Genomic DNA, 16,272 nt, shown 5'->3' on the forward strand with positions numbered 1-16,272 from the left:
TCAGCCTCCATGTAAAAATGTCACGGATGTAAAACGGACGCTAAAACGCTGTCCGGTTACGGGCACGTGCGCCCACACATAGAAAATACTCTGTGGATCTGCATCAAAATCCACATGCGTTCCTTGCAGATTTTGCTTTGAATTCCAGCCTCTGCATTGCCATGGGTGAAATCTGCTATGGAATTTCGCAGTGTAAATTGACAAACCATTTTAAACCCAAACTGCAGGTCAATTTCCGCTGCAGGTTTTTTTCCAGCTTACACAGATGTGATTTCTTAAACTCTCACCCACTTTGCTGGTTCTGTAGAATCCACAGTGTTTAGGCTAAGTGTGAACATACCCTTAGGGCTCATGTACATGACCGTTGTTGTTTTGCGGTCCGCAGCGGCGTGTGCCTTCCATATTTTGTGGAATGAAAAGTCCGGGCCCTAACAGGACAGTACTATCCTTGTCTGGGAGGCGGACAATAATAGGACATGTTCTATTTTTTTTGTGGAACGGTCATGCAAACATACAGAAATGGAATGCACATGAAGTCTTCACAAAAAAAAAAAGAAATGGAACGTGAAAAATATATGTTGGTGTGCATGAGCACTAACTGTATGTATGTGACAGGGAAAGGGGGCTGGGGTGGGTGGGTAAACTGCGCATGGAATATGTGTTGGTGCTATAAAAGCCACATGAAACAGTAAACTGTCCAAAAACTACAACATGCGAGGAAAATAAACATAACTTTAACAGTTATAAAAAAGTTATGTTTGAAAGAAATGTTACAATTATCGAGCTCCGTATCCCCCCCCACAGGGCTGCCAGAAAGGTTTCTTAAACAGTTCAGCAAACCCTACTGCGTATGGGGGCTCGGAGGCAGACGGACGGTCACTGCACCTCTGCTAAAGAAATTGCATCGGAAGAAAAGGCTTCAATTTTTATAGTAGTGACAGAACTGGACCTCCGCTGATTGGAGAAGGCAACCCTTTGCCAATTAGTTACATGTTCTGCTTTATCGAATGGATGGACATTGGCGTGTCAGGTGAGAAACATCCTGCAACCACCGCTGGAAGAACACAAGCTGGTGATGGCAGCTTTATGATCCCGGGAATATCTTTTCTGGCATTCTCTGAGCCCAATCATCCCTGAGGGAGGCATTCTCAACTGATCTGGGTATGAAACCAGATCATGTACACCCATACTTGCTGATTGTCTTCCCTGGGGAGGGGATGGGATCTTCCAGCAAGACAATGAGACATGTTGGACATTTCCAACCATGTGACACTGGTTGGAAGAGCATGACAAAGACTTCCAAGTACTGGAATTACCCTGGCCCCCTAATTCCCAGACTGGAACCCAATTGAGCATTTCTAGCACCACCTTGATAGTCATGTTCGCTGTATGGATCTTCGCACATGCACCCTCCAGCAGCTGTGGGATGTACTGCAGTCAGTATAGCCCCCGATATCTGGGACAACCTACCGGCTCCAGACTACACACGGCGGTTACTCTGGATATCAGCGTCTGTGCATTTCCAAGGCAAGCTTAGCTGGAATATTGTAAGGCTGTCACCCAGGAAATCGGGTCAATATGCTGGAGGTGGTGGCAGCAATGTTCTATTCTGGCTTCTTAAAGGGAACCCGTCATCAGGTCGATCTACATGACATCCCGATAGGCTGCCTCACCACAGAGCTCGGTGCTGGTTCAGCAATGGTGAGGTTTTACCATGAAACTGTTCAGCATTCTCAGGGGGAATTTACCAAGACTGGCGGACTCGTATTCCCAACTCATTTTTAAACTACCTTTCGGGGGAAGCATAGCTCTGTGTTATCAGGGACCATTCGGGGATTTCGGAAACCACAGGCAGCATGAACCTGATGACAGACTCAGTCTGGTTCTTGAAGAAGCAGTTGTGGTGAAACCAAACTCCTTAGGCCCCTTTCACACGGGTGAGTTTTCCACGCGGTGCAATGCGTGAGGTGAACGCATTGCACCCGCACTGAATCCGGACCCATTCACTTCAATAGAGGTGTGCAGATAAGCAGTGATTTTCACACATGACTTGTGCGCTGCGTAAAAAAATCGCAGCAGGTTGGTTCTATATTCTGCGTTTTTCACGCAATGCAGGCCCCATAGAAATGAATGGGGATGCGTGAAAATCGCAAAAATCTGCAAGCAAGTGTGGATGCGGTGTGATTTTCACGCATGGTTGCTGGGAGATGATGTTAGTAACTAGGGATGAGCAACCCCGGACCCCATTAAAGTCAATTTACTGTATTATTTTCCCTTATAACATGGTTATAAGGGAAAATAATACATTCTTTATACAGAAAGCTTAGTAAAAATGTGGCTGCCAAAGGACCTTTGATGACGTCACCACGCTCACGTGGAGACATCAGCGCAGGTCCTGCAGAATGAAGATAGAAGATTTCTATCTTCATTCTGCAGGACCTGCGCTGACATCACCACGTGGTGAGCGCTATTACGTCAAAGGTCCTTTTGCAGGTCTTGAAAGAAGAAAAAAAGAGATGCCGCCTGCACGATCAAGTGGATGAGGTGAGTTATGTTTTCATAATTTTTTAACCCTCAATTCAGGGCTCCAGATGGCGACCAAAATGGTCGCCAATGCGACTTAGAATTTACAAATGGCGACAAGACTTTTTAGTCTTGTCGCCATTTGCGACTAGACCCGCCGCCGCAGCTCTGCCGTTGAATACAGCGGCGGGCACAGGAGATGATAGTTCTCTGCCCCGCCGCCGATGTTCTTCTCAGCAGCGCAGTGGAGAAGGAGTCTTTCCCTCCCCTCTGTGCTGCTGCCGCCGCCAATAAGAAGAGAGAGGGGAGGAGGAGGGGAGGGGCTGTGGCCACTGCGCCACCAATGAAGATAACTGACCTGTTAATACAAATACAGGAGGCGGGTGCCAGAATCAAATAGCCGGCACCCGACCTCCATGACAGGGGGCTGCGATCAGCGGCAGTTAACCCTTCAGGTTTACCCTTCATTGGTGGCGCAGTGCGCCCCCCCAACACCCCGGTATAATAAACATTGAGTGCGGCCCCCCCCCCCAGTATAATAAACATTGAGTGCGGCCCCCCCCCCCCCCCTTCCAGTATAATAAACATTGAGTGCGGGCCCCCCCCCCCCCTCCCAGTATAATAAACATTGAGTGCGGGCCCCCCCCCCCTCCCAGTATAATAAACATTGAGTGCGGGCCCCCCCCCCCCCCCCCTCCCAGTATAATAAACATTGAGTGCGGCCCCCCCCCCCCCCCAGTATAATAAACATTGAGTGCGGGCCCCCCCCCCCCCCAGTATAATAAACATTGAGTGCGGGCCCCCCCCCCCCCCAGTATAATAAACATTGAGTGCGGGCCCCCCCCCCCAGTATAATAAACATTGAGTGCGGCCCCGCCCCAGTATAATAAACATTGAGTGCGGCCCCGCCCCAGTATAATAAACATTGGTGGCGCAGTGGGAAGTGCCAATGAGGGTTAAAAAAATAATAATTTAACTCACCTCCCTCCAATTGATCGCGTAGCTGCCGGTCTCCTGTTCTTTCTTCAGGACCTGTGGTGACGTCACTGAGCTAAATCACATGGTCCATTACCATGGTGATGGATCATATGATGTACCATGTGATGAGCACAGTGAGGTCACCACAGGTCCTGAAGAAAGAACAGGAGACCGGCATCTACGCGATCAATTGGATGAGGTGAGTTAATTTATTATTATTTTTTTAACCCTCATTGGCACTGCCCACTGCGCCACCAATGTTTATTATACTGGGGGGGCGCACTCAATGTTTATTATACTGGGGGGGCGCACTCAATGTTTATTATACTGGGGGGGCCCACTGCGCCACCAATGTTTATTATACTGGGGGGGCCCACTGCGCTACCAATGGTTATTATACTGGGGGGGCCCACTGCGCTACCAATGTTTATTATACTGGGGGGGCGCACTGCGCCACCAATGTTTATTATACTGGGGGGGCCCACTGCGCCACCAATGTTTATTATACTGGGGGGGGCGCACTCAATGTTTATTATACTGGGGGGGCGCCCTGCGCTACCAATGTTTATTATACTGGGGGGCACACTACGCTACCAATGGTTATTATACTGGGGGGGCGCACTGCGCTACCAATGGTTATTATACTGGGGGGGGCGCACTGCGCCACCAATGTTTATTATACTGGGGTGTTGTGGGGCGCACTGCGCCACCAATGTTTATTATATTGACCTTCTACTAAGCATTCTGTATTAAAGAATGCTATTATTTTCCTTATAACCATGTTATAAGGGAAAAATAACACAGTGAATAGACTTTCATCTTAGCAACCATGTATCGGAACTGCCTGCCGGATCCGCCGATCTGGATGTGACTGAAAGCATTTGTGAGACGCATCCGGATGCGGATCCATCTCACAAATGCATTTGAAGGACAGACCCGTCTCTCCGCTTGTCATGCGGACAGACGGATCCGTCTTGTATCTTTTTACACATTTTTACCGGTCTGCGAAGGACGGATCCTGCATTCCGGTATTTTGAATGCCGGATCTGGCACTAATACATTCCTATGGGGAAAAATGCCGGATCCGGCATTCAGGCAAGTCTTCAGTTTTTTTCGCCGGAGATAAAACCGTAGCATGCTGCGGTTTTATCTTTTGATTGATCAGTCAAAAGACTGAACTGAAGACATCCTGATGCATCCTGAACGGATTACTCTCCATTCAGAATGCATGGGGATATACCTGATCAGTTCTTTTCCGGTATAGAGCCCCTGTGACTGAACTCTATGCTGGAAAAGAAAAACGCTAGTGTGAAAGTACCCTAAAATATTAAGTTTAAATCCCCCCTTTCCCAATTTTACATATAAAATATATAAACAATAAATAAATAAATAAAACATCTTACATAGCGCTGCGTCCGAAAAGTCCAAACTATTAAATTATTAAAAAATATCTCCTATGCGGTGAGCATTCGCCATTTTTTAGTCACTTTGTCACCCCAAAAAATAGGATAGGACTGTTCTATTATGGGCCAAACGTTTCATAAAATGCGAAATGCACGTGGCTTTTTTGAGTGTTTTTTTTTTGCGCGGTATTGAGTATCGCAATACTTTTTTATGGCAACGAAAGCGAATCAAAATTTTGGTATTGAAAAAAATCATTGTCACGATACCAAAATTTTGATTCGCTACAGAACGCCAGTGGTCCTGAAAAAAATGGGATATAGGGACAATGACCTCTGCCCAAGGTGTGACATGTCCAGTGCAGACTTAATTATCTCATGTGGAACTGTCCAAGACTGAGGCGGTATTGGACAGAGGTCATAGAACTAATAAACACTGTTTTTGAGGTAAGCCTTGACGCTGCACCTTTAACATGCGTATTAGGGTATTTTGAGATATTGCCGGGCATGGCAAAAAAGAAGCTGGCTATTGGACGGGTCTTATATCAAGCTAGGAAAAATATTGCATTCCACTGGATAGATATATTGCCGCCGACGGTACGGGAGCTGGAGGCTATGGTACACATTCTGGTTCAAATGGAGAAATATGTCTATCATAAGAGAGGGTCCATAAAAATTTTTTGAGACAGTGTGGAGCATTACAGTGGTATATTTAGCCCATAGACCAACCATAATATGTTGTCTTGATATTTCTAGATATTGAGAGCAGGGAGGGTATGAATGTGGAGTGATTGGATGTCAAGTGCTGTCGGGATGAATGCGAGTATGAGATAGGCATGTGATATATGACTTGGGATATAGGACACGATGTATGCATGGGGAGTTACTGCCGGACTCACTACTAGATCCGTGGACTTTGGACTCTATTGGTCACATGGGAGGGAGGGAGTTTGGGGGGGGGGGGGGGGGGGTCACCTCTGTTCTTAATATGCTTTTGAAAATCAAATAAAAATATCTGATTTAAAAATTATATATATATATATTTTGATTCGCTTTCGATTTGGCGACTAAAAATTTAATTTGGCTCCTAAATTTTTCAGTTCAGGAGCCAATGGCTACAAGGTATTTTTTTTAGTCTGGAGCACTGCAATTGACATTTTAGTTACCATTCTGTATTCAGAATGCTATTATTTTCCTTTATAACCATGTTATAAGAGAAAATAATAAAATCTGCAGAACACCGAACCCAAACCAGAACTTCAGTGAAGAAGTCCGGGTTCGGGGACCACATTCATTTTTTTTCCCACGCGTGTGCAAAACACATTGCACTGGCGCAAGAAAAAAAACTGAACATTGGAACACAATCGCAGACGAAACTGATTGCAATTGTGTGCCTACTCGCGCGGGTTTCGCGCAATGCACCCTGAACACATCCGGCCCTCACCCGCGATGCCCGTGTGAAGGGGGGCTTAGGGTTTGTTCACATCACCGTTCAGCCTTTCCGTTCTCTTGCCCCATTTAGGGGCAGGAAAACGGACAGGACGGATTCGGCACATAACAGAGCCCAACGGAGCCCACGGACCCCATAGACCAGTCATCCTCAAACTGCGGCCCTCCAGCTGTTGTAAAATTACAATTCCCCCGCTGTAGGCCGATACCTGTAGGCTGTTCAGGCATGCTGGGAGTTGTAGTTTTGCTGGAGGGCCGCAGTTTGAGGATGCCTGCCATAGACTGTAATGGGGTCTGTTAGGTTTCCGCTCGGAGGAACATTTTTGAAGCGGAGACAAAAAGTCCTGCATGCACAACTTCTGTCTCCGCTCAAAAATCTTCTTCTGCGAGGAAACCTAACAGACCCCATTATAGTCTATGGGCCCCGTGGGCTCTGTTCGGCTCAGTTATGTACCAAATCAGTCCTTTCCGTTTTCCTGCCCAGTTTGCGGAAAGGCTGAACGGTAATGTGAACGAAGGTACATTCTCCTTTAGGGGCTCCTAAGTACAGCAGATCCAATGCCATCTCTGCTATACACTAGAGGTCCGTGTACAAGGCTGTAGGGATCAGTAATTCAGCGCGCAGACAGCAAAGGAGGGGGCAGGGGGTTTTACAATGGGAAGACCCCCGCTGATGGCTGTCACGTTCATTCTATTCAGCCATCTCTTTCTGGGAAAGCTAGGTGGTAAGTATTGGGACGCTTTCACACGAGCGAGTATTCCGCGCGGGTGCAATGCGTGACGTGAACGCATTGCACCCGCACTGAATCCGGACCCATTCATTTCTATGGGGCTGTGCACATGAGCGGTGATTTTCACGCATCACTTGTGCCTTGCGAGAAAATCGCAGCATGTTCTATATTCTGCATTTTTCACGCAACGCAGGCCCCATAGAAGTGAATGGGGCTGCGTGAAAATCGCAAGCATCCGCAAGCAAGTGCGGATGCGGTGCAATTTTCACGCACGGTTACAAGGAGACGATCGGGATGGGGACCCGATCATTATTATTTTCCCTTATAACATGGTTATAAGGGAAAATAATAGCATTCTGAATACAGAATGCATAGTACAATAGGGCTGGAGGGGCTAAAAAAAAATAATAATATTGAACTCGCCTTAATCCACTTGTTCGCGCAGCCGCCATATCTTCTGTCTTCTTCTTTGAGGAATAGGACCTTTGATGACATCACTACGCTCATCACATGGTCCGTCACATGATCTTTTACCATGGTGATGGATCATGTGATGAGCGCCGTGACGTCATCAAAGGTTCTATTCCTCACAAAAGAAGACAGAAGAGATGCCGGCTGCGCGAACAAGTGGATTAAGGGGAGTTAAATTATAATTTTTTTTAACCCCTCCAGCCCTATTGTACTATGCATTCTGTATTCAGAATGCTATTACTTTCCCTTATAACCATGTTATAAGGGGAAATAATACAATCTACACAACCTTGAACCCAAACCTGAACTTCTGTAAAGAAGTTCGAGTCTGGGTACCACATTCAGTTTTTTATCACGCGCGTGCAAAACGCATTGCACCCGCGCGATAAAAACTGAACAACGGAACACAATCGCAGTCAAAACTGACTGCAATTGCGTACCTACTCACGCGGGTTTGCCACAACGCATCCGGACCTTTTCCAGACCCGCTCGTGTGAAAGAGGCCTTAGGGTACAGTATGTCCACAGCAGCAAACTGTGTACCACATGATTGGGGAAAACACAACGGAAAGGCTACATTGCACACGACCGCGCCATGTTTTGTAGGTCACAAATTGCGGAAAGGAACAGGCCGCCCATAATGGAAATGCCTCTTCTTGTCCACAAAATGGACAAAAATAGGACATGTTCTATCTTTTTTGCTGGACCACGGAACAGAGTAACAAAGTGATGTCCGCATGTTTAGCGGCCCTATTGAAGTGAATGGGTCCGCATCCTAGCCGCAAAAATGTGGCTCGGATGCGAACCCAAACAACGTTTCTGTGCATGAGGCCAAATGTGGATTTGCCAGAGTCGCCCTTGCCAAGGGCGAGACCTGCAGCATAAAGTGACAGTGTGGATTTAAAGGGGTATTCCGGTTGTAAGAAGTTATCCCTCATTCACAGGACAGGAGACAGTGGGGTCCTACCACTGGGACAACCACCGGTCCCTCCTGGGGCCCCCCAAAATGAATGGAGTGGGAGGTCAGGCATGTGTACTGCCAGAGAGTTCTAAAAGAGCTGAGCACTGTAGTCCACCTACCTCTTCATTCATTTTGGGAGGCCCCAAGGGGTATGGGTCCCCCCCAAACTGAAGGTGCATTCAGTGTTGCGGATACGCAAAACACGGATACCGGCTGTGGTGCGTTCCGCAATTTGCGAACCACACATGGCCAGCGCTATATAGAGAATGCCTAAGCTTGTCTAAGGACAAAAATAGGACATGCTCTGACTATCTTTTATTTACGGGGCCACGAAACTGAACTACGGATGCGGACATCACACGGTGTGCTATCCGCAACTTTTGCGGCCCCATTGAAATGAAAGGGTCCGCACATGTTCTGCAAAATTGCGGAACGGACGCGGATCCATTTATATGGTCGTGTGAATGAACCCTAATAGTTATCCCCTATTCTGTGACTAGGGGATAACTTGTCACAACCGGAATACGCCTATAAAAAAAAACCTGCACCACAGGTCGAGTCAGGGGGTGGTTTAATCGGGGGAAATTCTGTCTGCGACAAAACCTGCTGCGTATCCCTCGTCCGCACTGAATGAAGCTAAACCGCGAGAAGGCTTCCGCAGCGGATTCGCAAGGGGTCCATGCGGTAACCACACTAATAATGGACCTGTAACTCCTTGGCGTATTAAACCTCAAACCGCGAGGCAAAAGTCCTCTATCGGCGCAGCCGCCCACTGGAAACATTGGGTTTCGGCCTGGTTTTCGGGACAGACTCAGTCCTGAAACCCGCGCCCCAAATCCTCCGTCCGAACACAACTAGTGTTGAGCGAACTTGTGTTTTAATTCGGTGTCTAAAGTTCGGGCTATCGAAGAATCGCGTTATGGATTCCGCTACCAAGGACCGTAACGGAATTTGGAATCCAGAACGCGATTCTTCGATAACCGAACTTTAGACACAAGTTGGCTGGACTCTAAACACGACCTACGTATTCTCACTTTGCGGTAAACAATGTGTAGTGTGGTGCCATCACTCAGCTTTCCCACACTCACCTGGTGACCGGGCTGTAAGGGCTGCGGGACCGGCGCCGGGCGGGGGGCGACGAGTTGTCCGTCCTGTCAAAGCCGCCATAGTTGGGGGAGCGGCGGCTCGCTCGGTGCCCGCTGTAGCCCGGGCTGGGGGAGCTCCGGGCTGGGCTGAGGGACTTCTTGCGGTGGTTGCCGGGGGAGGACGCCCTGTGAGCCCGGTCCCCTCTGTAGGCCTTGGGCGCCTGCTTGCTGTGCACCGAGGCCTCCTCTCGCTTAGGCCTGTACGAGGCCCCGGCCCTGAGTTCCGTTCTCTTCGCCGGCTCCTCCTGAGGCCTCCAGGTCGGGGCGAGCAGCAGAGGCTCCGGCAGCAACAGGTTCCCTACCCCGAGTCTACTCCTTCTGTTGTCGGCGCGGCCCCGAGCGCTTCGTGCTTCGTCCCTCCGCCGGTGGCCCGACTCCTGCCTGCGGGCGCCCCTCTTCCTCCTACTGTTCCTGTCAGCGTCCACGGCCTGGCGTAGAAGCGATAACGGGGCCGGGTGCACTCCGGGAGGGGAAGGACATCTATCCGAGGCTGGGGACGGGATGAGGCCTAGTCCGGGCACCGGAGGAAACGGATTGCCCGGGCCCTGCTCGCCCTCTGACAGCGCTCCTTCCGACAGGGAGCTGACGTCGTCGTACTCCACGGTGCTGGCCGCCAGAGCCCCGACCCTCCGCAGCATGTCCCTCCGGCGCTGTTTCTGCCGCTTCTTCCTGGCCCGGTGGTGTCTCCCCGCCCGGGGAACAGCCGGGACCTCGCCTTCCTCCACTAGGCCCATGCCGGGGGGCAGCGTGTCCTGCTCCTGCAGCCTGCGCCTCTTTCGCTTGTGCCGCTCCTTCCTCCGACTTGCCCCTGAAGAGTCCCTGGGCCCCTGCTGGTGGCCGGACACTGACGAGGCGGCTGAGGAGGAGGTGGAGAGGGCTGGGCCAGGCTGCTGAGTGATCGGGGGGCACAGGGGAGAGAACATCCCGCTCTCTGACGTCGTGCGCTCAGTAAGTTCCTCAGTGAATCCCGGCTATAAAGTCATCTAATCGCCTCTCCATAGGCAGGAAATCAGCGGGTGCCCTTTAAGAGCGGAGTGGCAGTGCCCTTGTCAGCCCATGATCAGCCCACAGACAACACACGACAATCCAGCGCCACACTTCCCCAACTTCCTATGTGAGGTGAACCAGGAGGCAAAGTCTCTTCATGGTGCAGGACTGGAGATTGGCAGCTGCCCAGGAAGCGAAGTCACCCAGGCCTGAAACAAGGAAGTAACACCGGCTCCATGGTCCTCATCCCATCCACACCTCCCACCTCAGCACATGGCAGGGAGGGGACTGCTCCCGGAGGTGGCACTACACAGTGCCACACTCTGGGGGCCCTCTATGTGGCCCCTCATGTATAACCTTCTTCACTGGGGTTCTGTCTACTTAGGACAATCTCTTTTTGTTTGAAGGACCTCCAGTGGTCAACTGTAATCTGGGGGGGCAACTGTTTAATATCCCCAGAGCGCCTCCACAGGGGAAAATAAGTATTACACACCACTTCTTATTGAAATCAATGGGCTCTCTGACATCTGGAGTCATCCACCAAGGATGCCTTCACACATGGCGGGAAAATCTGCCAGAAAATATGCAGGTGTTACAGATGTTTACATCCCTCCTTGATGAATGGGGGCAATCTGCTCCAGAAAAGCCGCAGCACAAGGCCAGGATTGTCACTTTTCAACTTGTATGATAATGGGTGAAATCTTTCTGCATGGAATGTTCTGGCAGATATTTCCGCCACTGTGAGAGACATACCCTGAATGGAGTAATCCGCTATTATCTTATATAGTTTTTACCGACTTTGCACCATCCATGTGATAATATGTATTACGTGTCCATGTCCAGATACTGAATATGTTGGCTATTTACACATTTGTATCCATATGTATGTGACACTGTATATATTTATATTTACAGTGCTGCTCATAATTATTCATACCCCTGGCAAATTTTGACTTAAAGTTACTTTTATTCAACCATCAAGTAATTTTTTGACGGTAAATGACATAGGTGTCTCCCAAAAGATAATTATCCGCTTTTATTTACATTTGATCAAAAAAGTGTCCAGTCCCAAATTATTCATACCCTTCACAAACTGTCACAGTCTGTGGGGAAAATCAAAAGTTCTATACCAGGGATCAGCAACCTCCGGCACTCCAGATGTTCTGAAACTACAACTCCCACAATGCTCTATTCACTTCTATGTGAGTTTTGAGAACAGCCGAGCATGTTTGCATGCTGGGAGTTGTAGTTTCACAGGAGCTGGAGTGCCGAAGGTTGCTGATCCCTGTTCTATACCATTCCAAATAGTCCAAGCTGTTCTAAAGCATCCTAATTACCCAGATTAATTGGGAACAGCTGTTTTAATCAACTCAACAGGGGAAAAACAGCAGCTCTCAGCAGTTGGTTTGTGGACAGTCAAGGCTAAGACAAAGGAGCTCAGTGAGGACCTGCGGCTGCGCATTGTGACTGCTCACAAGTCAGGAAAGGGCTACAAGGCCATTTCTAAATGTTTTCAAGTTCCAGTGGCTACAGTGCAAAGTATTATAAAAAAAATACAAGATGTTCCGCACTATGGAAAATCTCAGAGGACGTGGTCGGAAGCCAAAAATAAAAGTGACACCTGTGCTGGCCAGGAGGATAGTTAGAGTTAGAATCTGGGCTCTGTTGGTGGCAATGTCTCAAGGCAGACAATCTAACAGACACTGCACACTGCTGGGTTCCACGGATGCAGACCAAGGAAGACGCCACTTCTCCAGATAAGGCACACAAAAGCTTGCTTGGCCTTTGCAAAAGCTCATCTGGACAAAGAAGAAGACTTCTGGTCTTCTGTGTTATGGTCAGATGAAACAAAAATTGAATTGTTTGGTCACAATGATGTTTCCTTCATTTGGCGTAAAAAAGGAGAAGCCTTCAACCCAAAGAACACCATCCCCACTGTCAAACATGGTGGTGGGAACCTAATGCTTTGGGGGTGTTTTTCAGCCAATGGACCAGGGAACCTAATCACAGTAAACGGCACCATGAAAAAAGTTCAATACATGAGGATTCTCAACGACAACATCAGGCAGTCTGCAGAGAAACTTGGCCTTGGGCACCAGTGGACATTTCAGCATGACAATGACTGAAAACACACAGCAAAAGTGGTGAAGAAATAGTTAGCGAACAACATTAACGTTTTGGAGTGGCCCAGCCAGAGCCCAAACTTGAATCCAATTGAGAATCTGTGGAGAGAGCTAAAGATCAGGGTGATTGCAAGAAGACCGTCCAACCTGAAAGATTTGTAGCCCATTGCTAAAGATGAATGGGCAAAAATACTTGTGGAGACATGCAAAAAGCTGGTCTGCAATTATAGGAAGTGACAAAAAATGGAAAACAACGACTCCACCTATCGGCCGAATGGATCAGGGTGCTCACCTCCCGCTCCACCCAGACCGTCTGGAAGAAAATAATAAATCGCAATAGATAATGAGGGGCACTCCAACTTTAAGAATATGGCAGCCAGTACTATATGAATTTTATATTTCATATGATAAGCCAGTTGCTATATCAGCAGCAATAAAAACATACATCCAATAAAACAATATTTCCAATAAATCTGGACCTTAGAAGAATGTAGTCCCAGTAAATCTGGACCCTAGAAGAATATAGTCCCAGTACACTTCTGCTTCCAAATAATCGCAGGAAATATCGGCAATCTGTGAAAAGCAGTCCTTGTCTATAGCCCAGCAATGGGCTTTGATGGCGCCAGATGGACGGACAAACTCTTCACAAAAATATAAGCACTACACAATGTCCAGTATAGATCCTGCTAACCCAGTCGATAACCAGATAGTAGTAATAATGGAGGGTATCCCTTACCACCTTCCGTACCCTGCTGGATCCTCCGCTCGTTTCTACTGCCGTTCTTACCCAACGCGGCGTCCCACGTGGTATGGAGTCTCGAACGTGACGTCTCACCTGACTCCTCGGCTTAGCAGCGGTGTGATGTCAGATCCTCCCTGCGAACTTGCCTCCTCTCAGAGGATCGGACCCAATTCCAGGCAATATAGATAGTCCATCAGGGAGTGATCCTCACAAACATAAATGTATCCTGTCGATGGATCCTTTTAAAATGGGGAAAGGCTCACTGTCCCAACAGAACCAAACGCGTTTCAGTGGTGGTGACAGTGAGAATTTGGCAGCCTTTTATACCTCTCCAGAGGCAAACTGTGGGTGGGACTGGACTAACTGAAACCTTGGAAAGTCTGATCTGGAATCCTGTTCCCATTCTCATTCACATAGGAAAATTTAACCAGTGTCCCATAATTTAAAACTCATCCTCCAATCCTTGGGTCAAACAATCCTCCCATGGAGAACTCTATCAATAAATGACTGTCCATCATGTTATAAATTAAAACACATGGGAAAACAAATATAAAATATCTGGCTCTACATAAAAAAGCATAAGAACATCTAAAACATATAAAACACACAGAAAACGCACATGCGGTTGGATGCGTTTTTCATTGTAATTCTCCAGACAGCACCTGGGAAGTATAAGCATCAAGTACAGAGTTTCGCCATGTCACAACTTCACTCAGAATTTCACTCAGAATGTTAGGGGAGGAGAGCCGGGCAGGGAGGAAGGAACAGAATGGGAGTTATCTGAATGCCGAATGGGAGTTATTTGGATTTCTTTGAGGGGTGGGAGGCGAGCCGGGTGGTGATGCAGGACCAGAGTCCAGCTGTTTATCAGCACTCTGTTCCTTCCTCCCTGCCCGGCTCTCCTCCCCTAGGCTATCCAAGGTTTTAATTAGTCCAGTCCCACCCACAGTTTGGCTCTGGAGAGGTATAAAAGGCTGCCAAATGCTCACTGTCACCACCACTGAGGAAGGGGTGTATACCCTGAAATGCGTCTGGTTCTGTTGGGACAGTGAGCCTTTCCCCATTTTAAAAGGATCCATCGACAGGATACATTTATTTTTGTGAGGATCACTCCCTGATGAACTATCTACACTCACCTAAAGAATTATTAGGAACACCATACTAATACGGTGTTTGGACCCCCTTTTGCCTTCAGAACTGCCTTAATTCTATGTGGCATTGATTCAACAAGGTGCTGATAGCATTCTTTAGAAATGTTGGCCCATATTGATAGGATAGCATCTTGCAGTTGATGGAGATTTGAGGGATGCACATCCAGGGCACGAAGCTCCCGTTCCACCACATCCCAAAGATGCTCTATTGGGTTGAGATCTGGTGACTGTGTGGGCCATTTTAGTACAGTGAACCCATTGTCATGTTCAAGAAACCAATTTGAAATGATTCGAGCTTTGTTAAATGGGCATTATCCTGCTGGAAGTAGCCATCAGAGGATGGATACATGTTATCATTCTGTTTACGCCAAATTCGGACTCTACCATTTGAATGTCTCAACAGAAATCGAGACTCATCAGACCAGGCAACATTTTTCCAGTCTTCAATAGTCCAATTTTGGTGAGCCCGTGCAAATTGTAGCCTATTTTTCCTATTTGTAGTGGAGATGTGTGGTACCCGGTGGGGTCTTCTGCTGTTGTAGCCCATCCGCCTCAAGGTTGTGCGTGTTGTGGCTTCACAAATGCTTTGCATACCTCGGTTGTAACGAGTGGTTATTTCAGTCAACGTTGCTCTTCTATCAGCTTGAATCAGTCGGCCCATTCTCCTCTGACCTCTAGCATTCACAAGGCATTTTTGCCCACAGGACTGCCGCATACTGGATGTTTTTCCCTTTTCACACCATTCTTTGTAAACCCTAGAAATGCTTGTGCGTGAAAATCCCAGTAACTGAGCAGATTGTGAAATACTCAGACCGTTCCATCTGGCACCAACAACCATGCCACGCTCAAAATTGCTTAAATCACCTTTCTTTCCTATTCTGACATTCAGTTTGGAGTTCAGGAGATTGTCTTGACCAGAACCACACCCCTAAATGCATTGATGCAACTGCCATGTGATTGGTTGACTAGATAATTGCATTATTGAGAAATAGAACAGGTGTTCCTAATAATTCTTTAGGTGAGTGTATATTGCCTGGAATTGTGTCCGATCCTCTGAGAGGAGGCAAGTTCGCAGGGAGGATCTGACATCACACCGCTGCTAAGCCGAGGAGTCACGTTCGAGACTCCATACCACGTGGGACGCCGCGTTGGGTAAGAACGGCAGTAGAACCGAGCGGAGGATCCAGCAGGGAACGGAAGGTGGTAAGGGATATCCTCCATTATTACTACTATCTGGTTATCCAGCGGGGTTAGCGGGACCTATCCTGGAGATTGGTAGTGCTTATATTTCTGTGAAGAGTTTGTCCGTCCATCTGGCGCCATCAAAGCCCATTGCTGGGCTATAGACAAGGACTGCTTTTTACAAATTGCAGATATTTCCTGCGATTATTTGGAAGCAGAAGTGTACTGGGACTACATTCTTCCCTGGTCCAGATTTACTGGGACTACATTCTTCTAAGGTCCAGAAATTTTTGGAAATATTGTTTTATTGGATGTATGTTTTTATTGCTGCTAATATATCAACTGGCTTATCATATGAAATATTAAATATTTAATTCATATAGTACTGGCTGCCATATTCCTAAAGTTGGAGTGCCCCTCATTATCTATT

General features: G+C 47.8%; 1 protein-coding gene across 1 annotated transcript in view; it reads right to left on the reverse strand.

Annotated features, from left to right (window-relative positions):
- CDK13 (cyclin dependent kinase 13) overlaps positions 1-10,913 on the reverse strand; it is a 78,774-nt gene extending 67,861 nt beyond the window's left edge. The window contains exon 1 of the mRNA XM_040431317.1: positions 9,601-10,913. Coding sequence (XP_040287251.1) covers positions 9,601-10,580 — 980 coding nt within the window. The 5' untranslated portion in view covers positions 10,581-10,913. The remainder of the gene's footprint in view (positions 1-9,600) is intronic.
- Between the last annotated feature and the right edge of the window lie 5,359 nt (positions 10,914-16,272).

The sequence above is a fragment of the Bufo bufo genome, chromosome 5 (assembly GCF_905171765.1).
Source record: "Bufo bufo chromosome 5, aBufBuf1.1, whole genome shotgun sequence".
In the NCBI taxonomy this organism is placed as follows: Eukaryota; Metazoa; Chordata; class Amphibia; order Anura; family Bufonidae; genus Bufo; species Bufo bufo.